The sequence below is a fragment of the Pinus tabuliformis genome, chromosome 9 (genome assembly GCF_031772625.1).
Source record: "Pinus tabuliformis cultivar Carrire ecotype Pingquan chromosome 9, CPIR1, whole genome shotgun sequence".
In the NCBI taxonomy this organism is placed as follows: domain Eukaryota; kingdom Viridiplantae; phylum Streptophyta; class Pinopsida; order Pinales; family Pinaceae; genus Pinus; species Pinus tabuliformis.
Window position 1 is genome coordinate 315,553,479 of NC_142307.1, and position 22,296 is coordinate 315,575,774.

General features: G+C 35.5%; 2 protein-coding genes and 1 pseudogene across 3 annotated transcripts; all 3 read right to left on the reverse strand.

Annotated features, from left to right (window-relative positions):
- Positions 1-2,377: 2,377 nt before the first annotated feature.
- Positions 2,378-3,218, reverse strand: LOC149148484 (early light-induced protein 1, chloroplastic pseudogene; annotated as a pseudogene). The gene is made up of 2 exons (XR_016263642.1): positions 3,032-3,218; positions 2,378-2,940 (listed from the first exon to the last, which is right to left on the reverse strand). The product of XR_016263642.1 is annotated as an early light-induced protein 1, chloroplastic pseudogene (transcript).
- A 9,898-nt stretch (positions 3,219-13,116) lies between these two features.
- LOC149148485 (early light-induced protein, chloroplastic-like) lies at positions 13,117-13,850 on the reverse strand. Its single transcript, XM_089442192.1, has 3 exons — positions 13,824-13,850; positions 13,569-13,610; positions 13,117-13,446 (listed from the first exon to the last, which is right to left on the reverse strand). The coding sequence occupies exons 1-3, from the start codon at positions 13,848-13,850 to the stop codon at positions 13,117-13,119; spliced, it is 399 nt and encodes a 132-aa protein (XP_089298318.1).
- LOC149148486 (early light-induced protein 2, chloroplastic-like) lies at positions 13,779-20,239 on the reverse strand. Its single transcript, XM_089442193.1, has 5 exons — positions 20,102-20,239; positions 15,354-15,494; positions 15,197-15,265; positions 14,378-14,419; positions 13,779-14,284 (listed from the first exon to the last, which is right to left on the reverse strand). Exons 1-5 carry the CDS (start codon positions 20,237-20,239, stop codon positions 13,898-13,900), a joined length of 777 nt encoding a protein of 258 aa, XP_089298319.1. The 3' UTR covers positions 13,779-13,897.
- Positions 20,240-22,296: the final 2,057 nt, after the last annotated feature.

A 22,296-nucleotide genomic window follows, 5' to 3' on the forward strand; every position in this document is an offset into this window, starting at 1 on the left:
TGGATATTCAAACCTAAGATCCCAAAAGGCACCTTTTGAATGCTTCATAAATAATTTTTCATCTCGAAAGAGTTTGAATGACTTATCAGCAGTCTCTATGTGTAATTCCCATGCTTGATTGTAGACCATAATATCGTCAAAGAAGACTAGCAAAACTTGCATAGAAAGGCTTTGAAAATTTTGTTCATGAGGCTCTAGAAGGTTGACGAAGTGTAATAAATATTGAAAGTAATCACAAAAAACTCATATTGACCTTCTATGTTTATTATTGAATGTCATTAATAATTATTAATCATTAAGAAGATCATTAATAATTAGGACACTTGCACTAAGTTCCTTCCTTCTTTAATATCAAGACTACTACTCATGAGTAAGGGCTTGTAGTGGGTTGTATGACCTCCACCTTCAATAGTTCTTGAGTGATATTTTCTCTTATATTATTTTGTAGAAAGTGGTGCTAATAAGAATCTACATTTTTTAGTTGAATTCCTGGGATCAAGGGAATGTTATGTTAGTGCTCTCTTTAAGAATGGATCAAGTTTTTGGTGTTTGAAAGACTTGATGATTTTTGTGAAGGAACAATTGAAAATTTAAGTGTATTTCTTATGTCAAATTATGGATTATCCATAACTTATATGAAATTAAATTGGCAAATAATTCTAGAGTCACCTTTATTTAATAATTTTTCCATACCATGGGCGTTGACTATTTCAAGGGACCTTACCAAAATCCATTGAAGGGTGTATACATGTCCCCCTTTAGATAAATCTATATAGATTTATTTGAAATACATTATGAGTGATCCCAATGTGCATAGACACTCTACCCCCAATATTATATCATAACAACTCATATCAATGGAAACTAAATGGGATTTGAGTTAATAGTCTCCAATATAGAGTTTGACATTTTCACATTTTCCCCCACAGTACATTATCCCTCAATTGGGGATCATGATCCAGAATTTGTGTCCTAGGTATTTCAAAAGATAGGTTTATTCTACCACTCTCTTATGAATGAAATATGAGTACGACCATTATCGATGAGGACTACAACATTATGGAGCTTGATGTGGCCTGTAAAGTTAGAATGCCTCATAATGCACACATAGAGATTAGGGTTTCCTCATGGGGAAGTGGAGGTTCAATATGTGCCTAAGCTTGGGTGATGGTGTATACAACCCATAATGATGATGTCTATTTAATAGTTATGAATTTGGGTAAGGCCTGAGTGGTCACAACAATTTAGAACAATTTATTTTCTTTAAACCTATACAACTTCATCTGTTTTTTCTAACCCTGAGTATCTTCAAAATGAGGCTTCCTTCCATGTAACAAAACTATTTAGTTGCAAGGAGGTTGTAAAACCCATAAATGGAAATTACAATTGCACCACTAATGACAGGAATATTAAGGCATGGGATATCGAAAACATGAGTTATGGATGGAACTCATATTCATTATTTATCTATGCATGGGAATCACAAATGCACTAGGTCTTAACTTAATCCAAAACTATCATTCATTAGCTTGAATCAAGTCTCATGCGACTCCACAATGTTTACCATCATCAAATGGAAAAAATTTCAACAAGTAATTCCAAAAAATCTAATGTATGGGTGATGAAAGGGAGTGGCCTCAATGGTTTTAAAGCCTCTGAGACCTTCACTCGCTTGAGTTTAATGGATCTGAGCTATTTACAACAATTTATAATGAATTAAAGTAGTTTGAATTATGTCCCTAACAAGAACATGAGAGTCCTGCCCAACTATAAATTCATATTTTCTTTGAATGGCATTTTCTCACCTAAATCACTCTCAAGTTTCAGTGCCCATACTTGCTAACATAGCCATCGATTACAGGGATAAAAATAACCATAAAAAAGGCTTGTCAAGTCTTGCAGCACATCGCTATTGTACTAGCATGAAATCCCATATCTAAATTGTGTGGCCATCTAACTCTTCTATAAAACTTACCATTTTCCAAGAGTACAACAACTCATGACAAATAGAAAAAAATTATACACAAATGCCTAACCATTTAACATGGAAACTATAGGCACTGATACAAGTACATTTGTTCAACAGAGGTCCGAGATTTTAAGCATATTTGATTCTCTTTTATCTGTACTATTCTAGTAAAAAAAAGGTAATTTGGTAGGGGTAATTTAATGGCTACCTGGTATGGTTGGTGTCAATTAATATCCGTTAAAGATTAGCGTGCCAAATTGTAATCAGAGTTTCTGCCAAAGATGTACTCAGAAATATATTTATATGATTGATTCGGTAAATATTTTAATCAAAATGACACAGATTGTGAATGAACGTGTCAAATATATCATAAACTGCCAAAACAATTTGTTACAGTACCATCTCGTGATAGCAGAGTGAATACGAGTTGGGTTGGATTACAACCTACACTAAGAGGCGTATGAAGTTTGGTATAGAGCTGATGATGATCATGAGATGAGAGGACCTCCCTTGAGGTATTCAGTCAAGGCCAGCGCAACGAGGCCAATCATGGCAAAACGCCCATTCAACATCTCTGCCCCAGAAGACATTATTTCCTGTGATTTGCTCTCTTTGGACACTCCCTTGAACATGGGTATCAAAGAAGCAAGCGTGAAGAGAAGCGCGCTTCCAATAAACAGTTGAACTCCTCCACTGGCCAGTTGGGCGGCGAGGTCTTTCCCGCTCGCTATCTCCACCCCGAGAGCTGAGACGAATCCGAGCATGGCGAGTCTCCCATTTATGGTTTCTGGGGCTGCCCCACTGAAAGCAAACACGTCCTTAAAGTTTGTTCTCACCTGCATTATTATTCATGTCAATTCAATTTAGTTCAGTGCATGGGCAGTGCAGTGCATGTTAATGTTAAAATTGGGGCTTGCATAATCGCTTACCGTCTCAGGAGGGGTAGAAGGCGATTGCCTTGACTCCTTCGGCTGTGGATCCACACGACCCAAATTAAGTTAAATATAGAATAACATAAAACCTTCTATTCGTGGATACGCAGACAGCGACAGAATTACTAACCCCTGCCATGCATTTTACTCGAAGCTGCCTGCTGGTTGTTGACCTCTCCGCTGGCCTCCGTTGCAGGAGCGATGCTCCATTCATCGCCATTACTGATGCATTTACAGCGGCCATGATCGCAATATAATAATGAACACTACGTATGCGAACGAATCTAATTTATATGGACTTTGAGAACAAGAAGATAATGAACATATGAAATAACTAAAGAAGAATAGCCACTAATGATCTGTTATGAGACTCCAGGGCTGGTTATTGTGATATATATAAGGGTGTGGAGGCCATATGGAAAAAGCTACCGGCATTCATTGAACGGTAAACGCTTAGCTAAGTCGAGGTTTCTCTTCCTGGGACTATGTTTCCACGTGGTTGGATATGGTTGGATAAAAATTGAGACGTAGATCCTCGAACAATCGGCGCACCGCACTTGTATAAATCGTTTCCAACTAATGAAATAATAGATTTTTAGATTTTTAATAATGAAATAGTGGAGGGCATCACCATCACTACTGGAGACGATCCAGATTATTCAACCTGTAGTTCGTGCTAGAATTTAGGAGTTCGTGTAAATCACCTTTTCAATTATTTCTATCCTCTTTTCTTTTTTGTTTTGTTTTTTTTTTTGTTGATAATTTTAAGGTTCATTTATGGATAATTTTAAGGTTCATGTACGTTAAGTTTGTTTAAAGATTTTTAATTATGCTTTAAGAATATCAAAAGATTGATTTTCACCGAGCGAAAATATTGATTTTTTTATATTTATTATAATAAAATTTATTTGGGAATAAGTATGGAAAATATTGATTTTTTAATATTTTATTATAATAATATTTATTGGTGAATAAGTATGGAAAATATTAATCTTTTTATATTTTATTATAATAAAATTTATTTGTAAATAAGTAGGTTATTAAGAAAAATATTGATTTTTTTATATTTTATTATAATAAAATTTATTTAGTATAAGTAAGTTATTAAGAAAATTAGGTTGAATTGGATAAGTGTCTATGGGAAATAAACAGGGTTCACTGTCCAACTTTCACTCTGACACATGGTTCAAATGGTACGTGCTAAATAAATGCTAATAAATGTAGTTTATTATCCAACTTTTCCCACATTTCAATATATTTTTTTAATTTTACAAAGTTTATGTAATAATAAGTTTATACATTAGCATTATCCATCTTATTTCTTTCTCACTTATTTTGTTGTGTATGATGAAGAAAGTTACGATGGAGGAATTGGCCTAATGGGTGATGTATGTAGGTTTATTTGGCTTCGAATTAAGATGAAAATTGCACTATTTAACTTCTTCTAGATTCAAGCTCCTTGTCCAATAGCAAAGGACTCAACTGTGCAATTATTTGGCTAGAGTTGGACTATGTCTATGTTATCCTCCTCTTACATATATGAAGCATTTCATCTTGATTTCCTTCTCATTCTCAACATGAACCTTAAATATTTTCAACTTACTCTGGGATGCTAACTTGTCTTTCGGCAACATTATCTGCATAAACCTAGTAAAATCATTAGTAAATATAATAAAGTATCTTTCTCCTCTTGGACTATTTGTTCTTGTGGGACCATACATATTCATGTGATCCAACTTCAAAGGTATAGAAGATGGCAACTCCTTTATTTTGAATGGTGTCCTTATCTATTTTCCAAACTAACAACACTTGCAGATTGCACTATCGGGCATTAATAGTCTTGCTAAGCCTGAGACTACCCTTAAATTACTAATTTTGACTAGACTGTGGAAATTTACATGTTCCCCAACCTTTTGTGCCACAACCATGTTTGGTATGTTTTTCTTAAGTAGCAAGTCACTGTGGAATCATCAAAAACACACACATTGTGAGTTTTGATTTCCTTTCCTACCAACTTTCCATTCATATATTTTTATATCTCATAGTCCTTTGAGTGAAAAGTCACATCATAGTCATTTTCACACATTTTACTTACACACAGTAGGTTTTGCTTGAGACCATCCACATATAGGAAATTTTTTTCTTGGTATTTTCATCTAGACTAACTATTCCCTTTCCTTTAATTTGTTCTAAAGAATTATTTCCGAATGTGAGATCACCTTTGCTTTTCTATTTCAGAAATAAGAATTTACTCTTGTCCCCAATAATATGCTTAGAGAAACCAATATCTAAACACCATTTTATTTTCTATTCATGTCCAAATAAAGAAATTCCACTCCTCAACTTTCTCAGTCTTATGTTTCAACCTCTTCATGTCTCCACTAATTATTCAAAGATTTATTGTCTAGCTACACAAACAAATTTTTTTTTCATGCATTTTCCTTATGTCCAAAGTTATTACATTTAAAAAAATAAATTTCATTTAGAAAGGGGGCGGGAGGAGCATTTTTCATGCCCATCAAATGAATTTCTAGACCTAGGATTTTGGTTATCTAGATATTAAATTTTCATATATTTCAACTTTGACACTTCTATGGTTAATGGATTTATGTCCAAAGTTGTGACATGAAAAACAATGTCCATAAAATAATTTTGGGTACCTGATATTTGAGTATTAATAATCTTGAACAAATCGATTGTACCTTAGTTTGCCTATTGGCTGATTTACATATCTATGTGGAGGAATATTTGAAAATTTTAAAACTTTATCCATTGCTAAGTGCTTATGTGAATTATATTTCATTTATCATCACTAGTGTTTCCTTTTAACTCCATTGCAAATCTTGTGATACCTTTGAACCTAAGACTAACCTTTCCTTTAAAATATTCTTATGTTTCTTGGTATCCCAGACCTACCTTAGTTGTTAGAAAACTTTGACTGTTCATAATGTTGTTTAGTTTCTTTGTTCATTCAACAATGTTTTTGTCTAATTCCATCTCAATTTCAGACTTATCAAGGTTTGTTCTCAGAGCTAATGTTTGCTTCTAAACTATGGTAGTTATTTCCCAATCAACGTTTAATCCATTCAAAATGTCTTCTTCCATTTTTGCATCATCAAGCTTGAGTTTAAGAGGCGAAATTTCCCGTTTATAAATTTTTATAATCATTTTCTCTTGTTTCTTGGTCAATTATTGTTTCAAGAGGTTACTTTCATCTTCTAACTTATTACTATTATTTTTCTTTTCTTCTAATTGGTCTGACAGATTGTCTTCACTCTTAATAGCTTCCTCAAAATTTTTACTTTGATAAACAAACACTTCATTATCAGAGTTGTACATACCTTCTTTATCTCACAACAACTTCTCTTTTATTTTCTTTTTCTTCCTTCAAGTCATATTTAATTCATCAAGAGCATTGATGAGCTCCCCTTCAAGATCTACTACAATTTCGTCTTCTTCTTCCTTGAGGTTTGATTCGTTCTTAGATTTAGATTTAGATACTAATGCCATGAGTAAGAATTCATCAACCTCATCTTTTGGAGACTCTTGCCTATTTCCTTCTAATGCAAAACTACCCTCTTTGGAGTAGAGCCCATTTTTTCTTGAAAAGATTCTTCTTATGAGATTTTTGAGCTTCATCTCTGGGCTTTTGATCCTTTTCCTTTCTTGTCTTATCTCAATAAGGAAGCTTGGAGGAAAATTTCCCAAACATTCCACATTCAAAGAATTGGAATGGTAGATTTCCCTTATACTTTCCTAAACCACATTTAAGCTTTCTACCAAACTAAGCCAACTCTTGATCAAATTCATAGTTGGAACATTCTTGGTGATATTTGTGTTCCTTAGTCTTCATTGAGGCTTTAAATTCTACCTCATTTTGCTCAACCTTCTCTTTTTCTATTCTCATCTCATAGGAAGTGAGAGTTCCATGTAGCTACTTCATTAAAAGAGACTTTAAGTTTGACATCTCTTATGTAGATGAGATCATAGAATTGAATCTCATAGGAAGAGATACCAATACCTTCTGGAAAACTACTTCATTCATGAGTTCTTCTCCAAATCCTCTAATCATATTTTCTACCTCATCAATCTAAGAAAATATTCAAGTATATTTTCTTCCTCATTCATTGTTAAGCTCTCGCACCTCATTATAATGGCTTGAAGTTTGGCTTGCTTAACTTTCTCATCTCCTTTATAACTATTCTAGAGCTTGTAGCATACATCCTTGGTTCACTTACATTGAATTACTTTTATAAGGTCATATTGATTAAGGCCAAAGATAATTTCACTCTTTGCCTTTTCATTGTTCCCATCAACATTTTTATCATTCGCATTTGTAGGAGGGATTTCTCGGACAATATAATCAACTAATACGAAACTCCAAACATCTACACCTAGGGAAATGTGATAGGCTTCCATACTGGCTTTCCACAAAACATAATTTGTACCATCAATGACTGGTATCTTACTTGAGTAAGAATCTGGACTTTCTGGTTTAGCCATAATGCCTTATCAATTTACCTTTTAGTGGTAAAGTTATTCCTAAAGGAACCTGTACCTGATACGAATTTTTGGGATCATTATTTATGTTACACTAGAACTCACAGGTGCTAGTAAACAGACACATTTCTAGAGCTAACGGATCCTCGAGCGATGGTTAAGCACATGTCATGAAAAGCACAGGGAGCATTGCCAAGTACAATAAGGGGAGCTATAATTTTACCATGATTGTTCACAATTATTTTGCAGTATCATTTATTTCCTAAAAATCCCCTTAAAATCTAAGTGTTTTAGGATGGGGCTAGTCATAGATATTCAAACCTAGGAGTCCAAAAGGCACCTTTGGAATGCTTTATAAATAATTGGTCATCTCGAAGGAGTTTCAATGACTCATCGTCATTCTCTATGTGTAATTCCCATGCTTTATTGTAGACCATAATAGCGTCAGAGAAGACTAGCAAAACTTTCATAGAAATGCTTTGAAAATTTTCTTCATGAGGCTCTAGAAGGTTGACGAAGTGTAATAAAAATTGAAAGTAATCACAAAAAACACATATTGACCTTCATATTTTTATTATTGAAAAACTTCTCTATGCTTTTCATCTAGAAGACCATTAATAATTAGGACACTTGTGCTAGGTTCCTTCCTTCTTTAATATCAAGACTACTACTCATGAGTAAGGGCTTGTAGTAGGTTGTATGACCTCCACCTTCAATAGTTCTTGAGTAATATTTTTGCTTATATTAGTTTGTGCAAAATGGTGGTAATAAGAATCTACATTTTCTGGTTGAATTCCTGGGATCAAGGGAATGTTATGTTAGTGCTCTCTTTAAGAATGGATAAACTTAGTCTTTGGTGTTTGAAAGACTTGATGATTTTTGTGAAGGAACAATTGAAAATTTAAGTGTATTTCCTATTTCAAATTATGGCTTATCCATAACTTATATGGAATTAAATTGGCAAATAATTCTACAGTGGCCTTTATTTAATAATTTTTCGATACTATGGGCATTGATTGTTTGAAGGGACCTTACCAAAATCCATTGAAGAGTGTATACATGTCCCCCTTTAAAGAAATCTACATATATTTCTTTGAAATACATTATGAGTGATCCCAATGTGCATAGACACTCTACCCCAAATATTATATCATAACCACCCATATCAATGGAAAATAATGGGATTTGAGTTGATAGTCTCCGATATAGAGTTTGACATTTTGACATTTTCCCCCATACTTCATTATACCTCAATTGGGGATCATGATTTAAAATTTGTGTCCTAGGTATTAAAAGCAATGGGTTTATTCTACCACTCTCTTATGAATGAAAATATGAGTACCACCATTATCAACGAGGACTACAACATTATGGAACTTGATGTGTCCTATGAAGTTAAAATGCATGATAATGCACACATAGAGATTAGGGTTTCCTCATGGGGAAGTGGAGGTTCAATATGTGCCTAAGCTTGAGTGCTGCTTTATACAACCTATAATGATGATGTCTATTTAATAGTTATGAATTTGGGTACAGCCTGAGCGGTCACAACAATTTGGAACAATTTAATTTCTTTAAACCTATGAATTAAAGCATATTTTTCTTTAAAACTTTATAGCTTCATCTGTTTCTTCTAACCTTTAGTATCTTCAAAATGAGGCTTCCTTCCATGTAACAAAACTATTCAGTTGCAAGGAGGTTGTAAAATCCAGAAATGGAAATTACAAATGCACCACTAATGACAGGAATATTAAGGCATGGGATATAAAAAGCATGAGTTATGGATGGAACTCATATTCATTATTTATCGAGGGAGGAATACATAAAGAGCCAATTGTTTATCTAGGGATGTGAATCATAAACAATAGAGATGGAAGTCACAAGAAAATGCACCAGCAGCCTGCATGAATTTGTGTTTGTTAATTATCCAAATGCTTAATGCACCTCTTATTTATCTATGCATGGGAATAAAAAATGCACTAGGTCTTAACTTAATTAAAAATTATCATTCATTAGCTTGAATCAAGTCTCTTGCGACTCCAAAATGTTTACCATCATCAAATGGAAAAAATTTGAACAAGTAATTGCGAAAAATCTAATGTATGGGTGATGAAATGGAGTGGCCTCAAGGGTTCTAAAGCATCTAAGACTTTCACTCGCTTGATTTTAATGGATATGAGCTATTTACAACAATTTATAATGAATTCAAGTAGTTAGAATTATGTCCCTAAACAGAACATGAGAGTTTCGCCCAACTATAAATTCATATTTACTTTGAATGGAATTCTCTCACTTGAATCACTCTCAAGTTTCAATGCCCGTACTTGCTAACATAGCCATTGATTACAGGGATGAAAATAACCATAAAAGAGGCTTGTCAAGTCTTGCAGCGTGTCCCTGTGGTACTAGCATAAAAGCCCATACCTAAATTGTCTGGCCATCTAACTGAAGTATAAAACTTACCATTTTCCAAGAGTACAACAACTCCTGAGAAACGAAAAAAATTACACACAAATGTCTAACCATTTGACATGGAAACTATAGGCACTGGTACAAGTACATTTATTCAACAGAGGTCTGCGATTTTAAGCATATTTGATTCTCTTTTATGTATACTACTCTAGTAAAAAAAATAAAAATTTAGAGGGGTAATTTAATGGCGTTTTTTATTCCTTAAATTTCTACACACTATGCGTTTATCTTTTACTTTGGTTATTTTATGAAGGATGTATCAAAATTTTCATTTAGTTGGGATTATATATGAAATTAAAATATCACCACTTATCATTCATATATAAATTAAAATACACTATAAATAGATTTTAATTACTTTTTAGAAAAAAATAATATTAATTAATAATGAGGCTTAGTTGAGCATTTCTTGAGTTGCCTAGTCTGCACCAAAAAACTTGTTGTCTCGTGCAATAAAAAATGGCCATCGCTCCTGCAGCCGTTTCATCCACAACCAAAAGCGAACGGATCCACAAGCTTCTAGCCCAGGCCACGAAGCTAAACCAGATCAGAAAAAGCGGGAAGGAAGGATTTGTTCGACGGGTATCTCGCTACCGTAGCGGCGGAAAAGAGAAGAATGAATTGGAAAATGTGGATTTGGTATGCAAGAAGGGAAACCCGAGAGCCCTGATGAGCACAGGTTGAGTGGGTAGCAGGAATGTGCGTATACAAATTGAAGAGCGAGGGTTTGTGCAGATAGCTCTTCTACGTCTTTCCATATCCAATGTCGAAGGGGATTCAATGACTTTGCAGCCTGTTTCGCCAGTTTTTCTGAGGAAAACTCAGTCCCCCACCCTCCTGGGACTGGTCTCAGACTACCCTGCCATCGCTGGAGGTCACCTCTGCATCTGGAGAGGGCAATTCACACCAACTGATTACTTCTAAGGATGACCATGAAACATATGTCGCAGAGCAAATCGATACAGCCCATAAGGGCAGAAACCTGTATGTGCGCGACTCCAGGGCGCCGGAGTAGATCAATTTCTATGGAAACAAACACCATGCCCTAGATCGAAGGCTACTTGGAAATGCATGGGAGCCGAAATGGATTCTATCCTCTCAACGTGGAATATCGGCCATGCATTGACCTAGATCGACCTCCCTCACCAAGGGAGGGTGTATTAATCTCAGATCTGCCACTAATCTAATAGATCTGGTGTTAAAGAGACAGAACAACCCACACCAAGCACTGATCTGGAGGTATTTACTCACAAAGGATCCCTTCCACATTGGATCATAGCCCCATATCGTAGATCTGATTCAGGGACACGCACCTGTCAAGATAGATCTAGAAGGATCTGCTCCTAAAGTGCCCAAGGATAAACAAAGTGCCCTCTTTATCAGATCCGTGGAAGGGAACACACTATGCGTTAGGATAGGGAGCTGGGAGGAGATAAAAACACTCAAACCGAGGATACAAGAAAGGATAGGCATCCCATCGTGCAAAGAACTCCTGATCTACACAGGAAAAGTACTTCAGGAGGAGCACAAACAAAAAGAATACGGTATACGCAACGACTCAACCATCTACCTTAGCATAAGACTACATGGAGGACGTCCAGGCATGAGCTCAAAAGGACCTTTGGCCTTCAAAGACACAGTGAAAGGGAAAAAGGAATCGCAAGCACAAAGAGAACTGCAAGCTACAATCCCTGGAGCCTACATCGTCAATCCCTGGACCAAGCCGGAAGCCTTTTGTCAATGGATTTAGTCCATATGGACAGGAAACTGTGATATCCACCTTTGTTCAAAAGGGTTTTTTATTGTCAAATTCGATACAGTAAAAGGCAAGGAATATGCATTGAACGAGGGACCATGGTTCTAGGGTAATGCTTGATTGTTTATGACATCTTGGTTCCCAGAATTTGACCCCAACACTATGGTGGTTTCCAAAATGCCCGTGTGGGTAAAATTATACAACCTTCCCCTACACTTTTGGCACATCAAAGTATTAGCAGGCATTGGCAACGCTTTGGGGAAATTCTTAAAAGTAGACAGTGAACGCCTCTCCAAGGAAATCTATACTTTTGCCAGGATCTATGTGGAGGTTGATCTCAGCTAGGGATTACCAAACCACATCCTCTTACTCCACAACGAAAAGCAATGGGTTCAGCCGCTTGATTATGAAAACACAGCCCTCAGATGCCGCATATGACATCAAACTAGCCATCTACAAAGTGTGTGCCCACAAAAAAAAAAGACAGGAAAATAAGACAACCACCAAAGCCGAAAGGATGGAAGTTTTCAGCCACATGGACAGATGACAAAGAAGAGGAAGAAAACACAGAAGATATCAACATATTACAAGAAGCAGAATATCGTGGAAATAATCCAGAACACAAGGAAAAAAGCATCCTAGACAGCCCACAGAATGGTGAAAAACAGATGGGGTCTGCAATAGTGAAAACCAATCCCCAGCAGCAAAGTGAGAAACTCATCCCAAGACAAGAAATTGGAGGCAACAAGCAAGCACACTCTACAGAAAGCTCAGATTCTTAAAAAGAAATTTCGGTTATCACAAACGAAGCACACATGGCCATTGTAACAACGACGCCCAACAATGAAGGTTGGCGGAAAGTGGAGAAAAAGAAAGGTAGGAAAGCATAGATAGACAATAAATCATTTTAGATCCTGTTGCATCAGGACATGTTTTGATAAAACATATGTTGTTTCAGCATCTACAATATGTAATTTTACTCAATATGAATAAAATTACGATTTTTCCATGGGAAAAAATGTATTAATTAATAATCTAATATAAAGGACAGTCTAATATAAAGGACAGATTTTATAATCCATTCATCTTAATTGAGTTGAAATGATTGTTTCCAACATTGATTATTCTATGTTTTCAGTATTTTCTTAAAAATATATCAAATTAATGTTTTTGGTTTAAAAATATATATATATATATATATATATATATATATATATATATATAATATATCAAATTAATGTTTTTGGTTTAATATATATATATATATATATATATATATATATATATATATATATATATATATATATATATATATAATTTAAATTAACGTGTCAAATATATATATAGAATGAACGTGTCAAATATATCATAAACTGCTAAAACAATTTGTTACAGTGCCATCTCAGGATAGCAGAGTGAATACAAGTTGGGTTGGATTACACCCTACACTAGGAGGGGTATGAGGTTTGGTATAGAGGTGATGATGATCAAGAGATGAGAGGACCTCCTTTCAGGTATTCAGTTAAGGCCAACGCAACGAGGCCAATCATGGCAAAACGCCCATTCAACATCTCTGCCCCAGAAGACATTATTTCCTGTGATTTGCTTTCTTTGGACACTCCCTTGAACATGGGTATCAAAGAAGCAAGCGTGAAGAGAAGCGCACTTCCAATAAACAGTGGAACTCCTCCGCTGGCCAGTTGGGCGGCGAGGTCTTTCCGGCTCGCTATCTCCACCCCGACAGCTGAGACGAATCCGAGCATGGCGAGTCTCCCATTTATGGTTTCTGGGGCTGGCCCACTGAAAGCAAACACGTCCTAAACACGTCCTTAAAGTTTGTTCTCACCTGCATTATTATTTATGTCAATTCAATTTAGTTCAGTGCATGGGCAGTGCAGTGCATGTTAATGTTAAAATTGGCGCTTGCATAATCGCTTACCGTCTCAGGAGGGGTAGAAGGCGATTGCGTTGACTCCTTCGGCTGTGGATCCACATGACCCAAATAACATAACATAAAACATAATAGAATAACATAATATATTTCGTTCGTGTCAATTAATATCCGTTCAAGATTAGCGTGCCAAATTGTAATCAGAGTTTCTGCCAAAGATATACTCAGAAATATATTTATATGGTTGATTCGGTAAATATTTTAATCAAAATGACACAGATTGTGGATGAACGTGTCAAATACAGCATAAACTACCAAAACAAGTGCCATCTCGTGATAGCAGAGTGAATACAAGTTGGGTTGGATTACAACCTACACTAAGAGGGGTATGAAGTTTGGTATAGAGCTGATGATGATCCTGAGATGAGAGGACCTCCCTTGAGGTATTCAGTCAAGGCCAGCGCAACGAGGCCAATCATGGCAAAACGCCCATTCAACATCTCTGCCCCAGAAGACATTATTTCCTGTGATTTGCTCTCTTTGGACACTCCCTTGAACATGGGTATCAAAGAAGCAAGCGTGAAGAGAAGCGCGCTTCCAATAAACAGTGAAACTCCTTCGCTGGCCAGCTGGGCGGCGAGGTCTTTCCCGCTCGCTATCTCCACCCTGACAGCTGAGACGAATCCAAGCATGGCGAGTCTCCCATTTATGGTTTCTGGAGCTGGCCCACTGAAACCAAACACATCCTTAAAGTTTGTTGTCACCTGCATTATTATTTATGTCAATTCAATTTAGTTCAGTGCATGGGCAGTGCAGTGCAAGTTAATGTTAAAATTGGCGCTTGCATAATCGCTTACCGTCTCAGGAGGGGTAGAAGGCGATTGCCTTGACTCCTTCGGCTGTGGATCCACATGACCCAAATTAAGTTATATATAGAATTGTTAGAAACTGCTATTAGAAACAGCAAAAGGCTCATTGCTTTTTAACGTTAAAGCAGTTTCTAATCTTAATGTGACCCGATCTAATCTTAAAGCATTTAGATTTTATCCTAAAGCAGTTTCTAATCTAAAGCATTAGATCTTAAGCGTTGAATTGGTATATGATGGACGTACCAGATTAGAGTTAAATAATATATAAAGGATTGGGTCCTCTCTCTCCCACACACAAGAGTTGCATTCTTCTCCATCAAGAAGCACATAAAGAAAGTGAGGGCAAGAGGAGAGAAACCGAATTCTGAAGAAGAGGAACAGTCAGGAGTCAGATCAAAGTAGATGGAAGCCATTACATCTTCTGATGTTGATCAAGGTATGTCATCTCATATAAAGTTCTGTTTGTGAAATATTCGGTATTGATGATCTTTGGGCTGTAAGTTAAGACTTTTACATTTGGTATCAGAGCCAATCAATAACTGAATATTTCCTATGATTGCAATTGATCTGTTTTGTGCTTTACTCATGTGATTGAGCCTTTGGGAAATTGTGGGGTTTCATGAATGGTATCAATGTTGTTCTGTATGTACCAGAGCACGCCAAACCCTAAACGGCTTTTTGATTGTTCCCAACAATGGGTTTCCTTCGTTTGATTTTAATACTATGAATTTTCATGTTTGAGGAAAGGATTTCTCATCAACTGGTTGCTTCCTCATTTCTGTTTTCCAAATCACTTTGAGAATTCACGCCTTCTTGTGTCCACCCGGTATTCTCCCATTCATAGTAACGGCTAAAGTCGATTCCAAAGAGTCTTGCCTGGTAACAGCAGCGTATCGCTAACGTATGTTTTGACATTCACCCATCAAGGAAATGACTTGAATTTTTATAGTTATCTTCTGCATACGAGTGCGTGTATGTCCATTCGATGAGGATAGTCCTTGCAGTATTTGTTTATGAGCTCCCATCCAAGTTCAATAAGGATTAGCTTGAGAACAGCCGTTGCGCCAGTCATTTGTTCGCTATAGAGGTCGCCATACACCGTGCTCTGTTGAATAGATCAGTGCGCGTGTTACTGTCTCTTATCATGTCACTAAGGTGGTCATTGCCTTGAGCTTCTCCATTGTAATTCGTTTGATAGCCCGGAGCACGCTCAATTTAATTCGACAATCATCGCCTCGAAGGAAAACTCATCCTTGGAACTGTATCATTGTTCGGTTGTCACAACCCTATTGCATGTCACATAACCATAACGTCGGAGCCTTTAGCTTCCATACATTGCACAAATTCTTGCTTGGACTAGAACTCTGAATTATGCTCCGCGGTGAACCTTGGGTCTCGATGCTCTTTGTATTTTCGAGATGCCATATAATGATGGATCCAGGTCACCTAGAAAATTGCCGCATCATTGTGTGTTCGCTGTGTATGTTGGAATGAATATGCGGTGAATATAAGTTATTGAATCCTGGTAGATAGTCAAATTTGTGCACTGTAAGAAGACTAACAAAGCAATCATTTTTTGTACAGAGTTGAGTAGAACTCCTGTAGGAAAGTTACAGTTTCGATTGAATTTGAAATTTGGGCATAAAAGTAATTACTCTATGACTAATTGTTTTGCATAAGGTATGTGCTATAAATTATTTATGCACAGGAGATTTATGATCACCAAAGTGGTCAAAATCAGAATGTTGTTTCGCATCAAGTATGTGTTATAAATCATTTATGCACATGAGATTTATGATTTTGTTAATCACCAAAGTGGTCAAAATCAGAATAATCATTTAGTGCATAAGTGACATAATGATTATTGATATAAATTGCCAGTTATAAAAATACCAATTAAAGCTGGCGTCACTAATGATAGAACCTGAGAACTTACCCAAAGGAAAGTCTTGTTCTATAACTAGTTGACATGATGAGGTTTAATAGATATTTTGATTAAATAAATATTGATCATCCAAAGATGTCAGTTCTATTTGATTGAATATATTTATTACCTGCTTATGTTTTGGTATTTAATTATGTTAAGTATAAGATAGTATCTACCCAAGGGAGTGCTATATTATACTATTATGTCTACATCTGAATCGCGTTAGTTATGAGCTTATAGATATTTCAATTTTTTTTCGCAGGAGTTACCATGAATACACATGCTTCATCTGTTACATTGTTCACTGGTGCTAATTTTTCTGAATGGAAAGAACAAATCAATTTCCATTTAGGTATACAGGATCTTGACTTGGCACTCCTTGTGGATAAGCCTGCTGCTCTTACAAGAGATAGTACTGAGGCAGAAAAATCACACCATAAAGCATGGGAACGCAGTAACAGATTGAGCCTTATGTTTATTAAGATGACTGTTGCTAACAACATCAAGTCAACAATTCCACAAACAGAAAGTGCTAAGGAATATATGCAGTCTGTGGAAGAGCGTTTTCGTTCAGCTGATAAGTCACTCGCTGGTACTCTTATGGCAGAACTCACGACCATGAAGTTTGATGGGTCGCGAACTATGCAAGAGCACATTATAGAGATGACTAATATTGCAGCAAGGTTAAACTCCCTGGGACTTACAGTAGAGGATTCTTTTCTTGTCCAATTCATCCTGAACTCGCTACCTTCTGAATATGGACCTTTTCAGATTAACTATAACACTATAAAGGATAAGTGGAATGTTAATGAATTGGCCAGTAGTCTTGTTCAGGAAGAAGGACGTTTGAAAAATCAAGTGAATCACTCAGTAAGTTTTGTGAGTAATAAAGCTGGTAAAGAAAAGAAAGGAAAATCAAGTCATTTCAAGAAGAAAAAGGCACCTGCTAAGAATGGGCAGGATGAGGAAAATAAGGAACTAAAGAGTGTTCAATGTCGTATCTGTAAAAAGAGACTTATCGTATAATTCTAGAAAGTGGATATGTACTAAACTTATACAGTACCCTTTATGTTTTAGATGTATGATTGGATCTGGTTGTTTCGATTTATATAAGAATGCTGATAATGTTGGTTCTGGTATTCTAATTGATGGTTTATATAAATTGAAACTGAATGACACTTATGTGAATTCCTTGTTGAATGTAGTAAATAATGTTGGATGAAAACGTAGCATGTTGAATGAAAATTCTGCTTTCTTGTGGCATAAACGACTAGGTCATATATCCAAAGAAAGAATGATGAGATTAGTAAGTAATGAAATTTTGTCAAATTTGGACTTTAGTGATCCAGAATTATGTGTGGATTGTATTAAAGGTAAACAAACCAAACATAATAACATAATAAGAAAGGAGCCACTAGAAGCAGCCAGCTTCTTGAACTAATACACACTGATATTTGTGAATGTCCTTGAGACGTTTGTAAATGAAGTTGAGAGGCAATTAGAAACTAGTAATGCAAGATTCATTGAGAATGGTGAAGTCAGTGGGAGTACTAGAAGAGAAATAGTAGAAATAAAGGAAACAAGGGTAAATGTTACATTACCTAGAATAGTTCCTCCATCTACTATTACTCCAAATGTTGTTCCAGCTGTTGTATAACAGCATGATGATAAGGAACAACATATAAATGAAGAAGTACTTCCTGAAGGAAATGACTTACAAGAAGACCTCAAAGAAATCGTAGGTCAGCTATTTCTAATGATTATGTGGTTTATATGCAAGAATCAGATTATGATATTGGAATCAATAAGGATCCAGTTTCGTTTTCACATGCTGTAGAAAGTAAAGAGTCAAAGGAATGGATTAATGCCATGAAAGAAGAACTGAAATCCATGCAACAGAATCAAGTTTGGGATCTCGTTGAGTTACCACATGGCTGTAAAAGAGTCGGATGCAAATGGGTTTTTAAAACCAAACACGACTCTAGTGGTAATATCAAACGGTATAAAGCTAGACTTGTTGCTAAGGTTTACACTCAGAAAGATGGTGTTGATTACAAGGAGACATTTTCTCCTGTTTCAAAAAAGGACTCACTAAGAATAATAATGACATTAGTAGCTCATTATGATTTGGAGTTGCATCAAATGGATGTGAAAACAGCTTTTCTGAATGGAGATCTTGATGAGGATGTTTATATGGATCAACCTGAGGGTTTTTCTGTAGAAAGTAAAGAACAATTGGTGTGTAAACTTAAGAAGTCAATATATGGGCTTAAACAAGCTTCCCCGCAGTGGTATATTAAGTTCAATACCATTATTACATCTTTTGGTTTTAAGGAAAATACGGTTGACCACTGTATATACCGAAAGATCAGTGGGAGCAACTTTATTTATCTGGTCCTTTATGTTGATGACGTCTTGCTTGCTGCAAATAATTTAAGTATATTGCATGAGACTAAGGAATTTCTCTCAACGAAAGATTACATGCTCATCCAATGAATCGGAAGTGATTGGATATAGCGATTCAGATTTTGCTGGATTTGGTTACCTGTTTATGTTTGCTCAAGGTGCCATATCATGGAAAAGTGCGAAACAGACTATCGTTGCTTCATCCACTATGGAGGCAGAATTTGTGGCATATTTTGAAGCCACAATTCATGCATTATGGTTGTGGAACTTTATTTCAGGACTTGCGGTTGTCGACACCATTAGCAAGTCGGTGAAAATTTATTGTGATAACTCTGCAGCAGTATTTTTCTCAAAGAACGACAAGTACTCTAAAGGTGCCAAACATATGGAACTGAAGTATCTTGTTGTGAAAGATGAGGTTCAGAAACAAAGAATGTCAACCATACACATCAGGACAGAACTTATGATTACAGACCCTTTGACGAAAGGGTTACAACCAAGACAATTTAAGGAACATGTTCAAAGAATGGGTCTTGGTTGTATTAATGATAATTGATGTGTGACATTCTGAGCTCTTTTATGTGTTTCTGATATACAATCATGTGTTTCTTGTTTTAATGTAGTAATACGTATTTTATGTAATTTTAAACAAGAAAGAGTCTTATAAAGATATTATGTTTAATCGTTATGATATAAGACATTATGTGGACCATTATGCTGTTTTATATAAATTATGAGTATGAATTGATGGATTGCTGGTATTGTAGTATATGGAAGGGAATGCATTGAATTAATAGTGCACAACCACCATAACTCTCAGCAATTTATCATAGTATGATGTTCAACACTTAATATTATGAATAGTCGGGTCAAGTGGGAGAATGTTAGAAACTGCTATTAGAAACAGCAAAAGGCTCATTGCTTTTTAACGTTAAAGCAGTTTCTAATCTTAATGTGACCCGATCTAATCTTAAAGCATTTAGATTTTATCCTAAAGCAGTTTCTAATCTAAAGCATTAGATCTTAATCGTTGAATTGGTGTATGATGGACGTACCAGATTAGAGCTAAATAATATATAAAGGATTGGGTCCTCTCTCTCCCACACACAAGAGTTGCATTCTTCTCCATCAAGAAGCACATAAAGAAAGTGAGGGCAAGAGGAGAGAAACCGAATTCTGAAGAAGAGGAACAGTCAGGAGTCAGATCAAAGTAGATGGCAGCCATTACATCTTCCGCTATTGATCAAGGTATGTCATCTCATATAAAGTTCTGTTTGTGAAATATTCGGTATTGATGATCTTTGGGCTGTAAGTTAAGACTTTTACAAGAATAACATAAAACCTTATAGAATAACATAAAACCTTCTATTCGTGGATACGGAAACAGCGACAGAATTACTAACCCCTGCCATGCATTTTACTCGAAGCTGCCTGCTGGTTGTTGACCTCTCCGCTGGCCTCCGTTGCAGGAGCGATGCTCCATTCATCGCCATTACTGATGCATTTACAGCGGCCATGATCGCAATATAATAATGAACACTATGTATGAGAACGAATCTAATTTATATGGACTTTGAGAACAAGAAGATAATGAACATATGAAATAACTAAAGAAGAATAGCCACTAATGATCTGTTATGAGACTCGAGGGCTGGTTATTGTGATATATATAAGGGTGTGGGGGCCATATGGAAAAAGCTACCGGCATTCATTGAACGGTAAACGCTTAGCCAAGTCGAGGTTTCTCTTCCTCAGACTATGTTTCCACGTGGTTGGATAAAAATTGAGACATAGAGCCTCGAACAACCGGCTCACCGCACTTGTATAAATCGTTTCCAACTAATGAAATAATAGATTTTTAGATTTTTAATAATGAAATAGTAGAGGGCATCACCATCACTACTGGACACGATCCAGATTATTCAACCTCTAGTAAGTCTCAACTTCGTGCTAGAATTTAGGAGTTCGTGTAACTCACCTTTTGAATCATTTCTATCCTTTTTTTATAAAGGGTTATCGTAACTGGTGGGAGGTGGGCGTAGGTTTTGAATGTCCATAGGGAGTGGGGATTTTTATTAGTTAATAAAGGTTTAAGAGACATAAGGATTTTCCATAATTAGATAATATCGCGAAAAGTATTTTGAAAATTTTAATGTTCATTTACGTTAAGTTTGTTTAAATCTTTTTAGTTATGCTTTAAGAATATCAAAAGATTGATTTTCAGCAGGGGGAAAATATTGATTTTTTTATATTTATTATAATAAAATTTATTTCGGAATAAGTATGAAAATATTGATTTTTTTTTTATGTTTTATTATAATAATATTTATTTGTGAAGAAGTATGGAAAATATTAATCTTTTTATATTTTATTATAATAAAATTTATTTGTAAATAAGTAGGTTATTAAGAAAAATATTGATTTTTTTATATTTTATTATAATAAAATATAATTCTGAATAAGTTATTAAGGAAATTAGGTTGAATTGGATAAGTGTCTATGGGAAATAAATAGGGTTCACTGTCCAACTTTCACTCTGACACATGGTTCAAATGGTACGTGCTAAATAAATGCAAATAAATGTAGTTTATTGTCCAACTTTGCCCTCATTTGAATATTTTTTTTTAAATTTTACAAATTTTATGTAATAATAAGTTTATACATTAGCATTATCCATCTTATTTCTTTCTCACTTATTTTGTTGTGTATGATGAAGAAAGGTACAATGGAGGAATTGGCCTAATGGGTGATGTATGTAGGTTTATTTGGCTTCGAATTAAGATGAAAATTGCAATATTTACCTTCTTCTAGATTCAAGCTCCTTGTCCAATAGCAAAGGACGCAACTATGGAATTATTTGGCTAGAGTTGGACTATGTGTATGTTATCCATTTTTGTTCCAAACTTTAGCCTCTAGTGCAAGTGAGATATAAAGCATGGTGGTCGTTGGGATATTCCAGTGATTCTGAGCCATAAAGGAAGGGTCATAAAGCATGGTCTATCCTTGACTTTGAAGGGTCACATGGACATAATACACTACAAATTTTTTGAATTAAACAGTGTAATTCGTAAGTTCATTTCTATTGTCATATATGAGGACGAGAATTTCCAAAATCCTATTGGTGGTTATATGTTTCTAGTCCTCCCAAAAGAGTGAAAAACTTGTTATTTCAAAGGATTTTTGAAACCAAAATGACTTTTTGTTGGGGATGAATATGTCTCCTATACGACTCACAATTATGGGATCAAATATTGTGCTAAAACAATGTGCCCTTTATCGTACATTGTATCTTGTTTCCATGTATAACTTTTATGTGGGTTAGGATCTACCAAAGCTTAGATGAGCTACCTTAAAGTAATTTTTTCATAGTCATTCCCTCTAAGGTCCCTTGAGCCATATTTGGCCTAGTAATGATAAGGTAAGAAGTGACCCATCCTCCTCAAATTGTCTTGATAAAGCATCCATCGAAAACTTATCTTTTTTCTTCTTATATATGATCTCATTATCATACCCCCAACATCTTAGTGACCCATTTATATTTTTGTGGTGAATTCAACCATCATCCAGGAAAAAA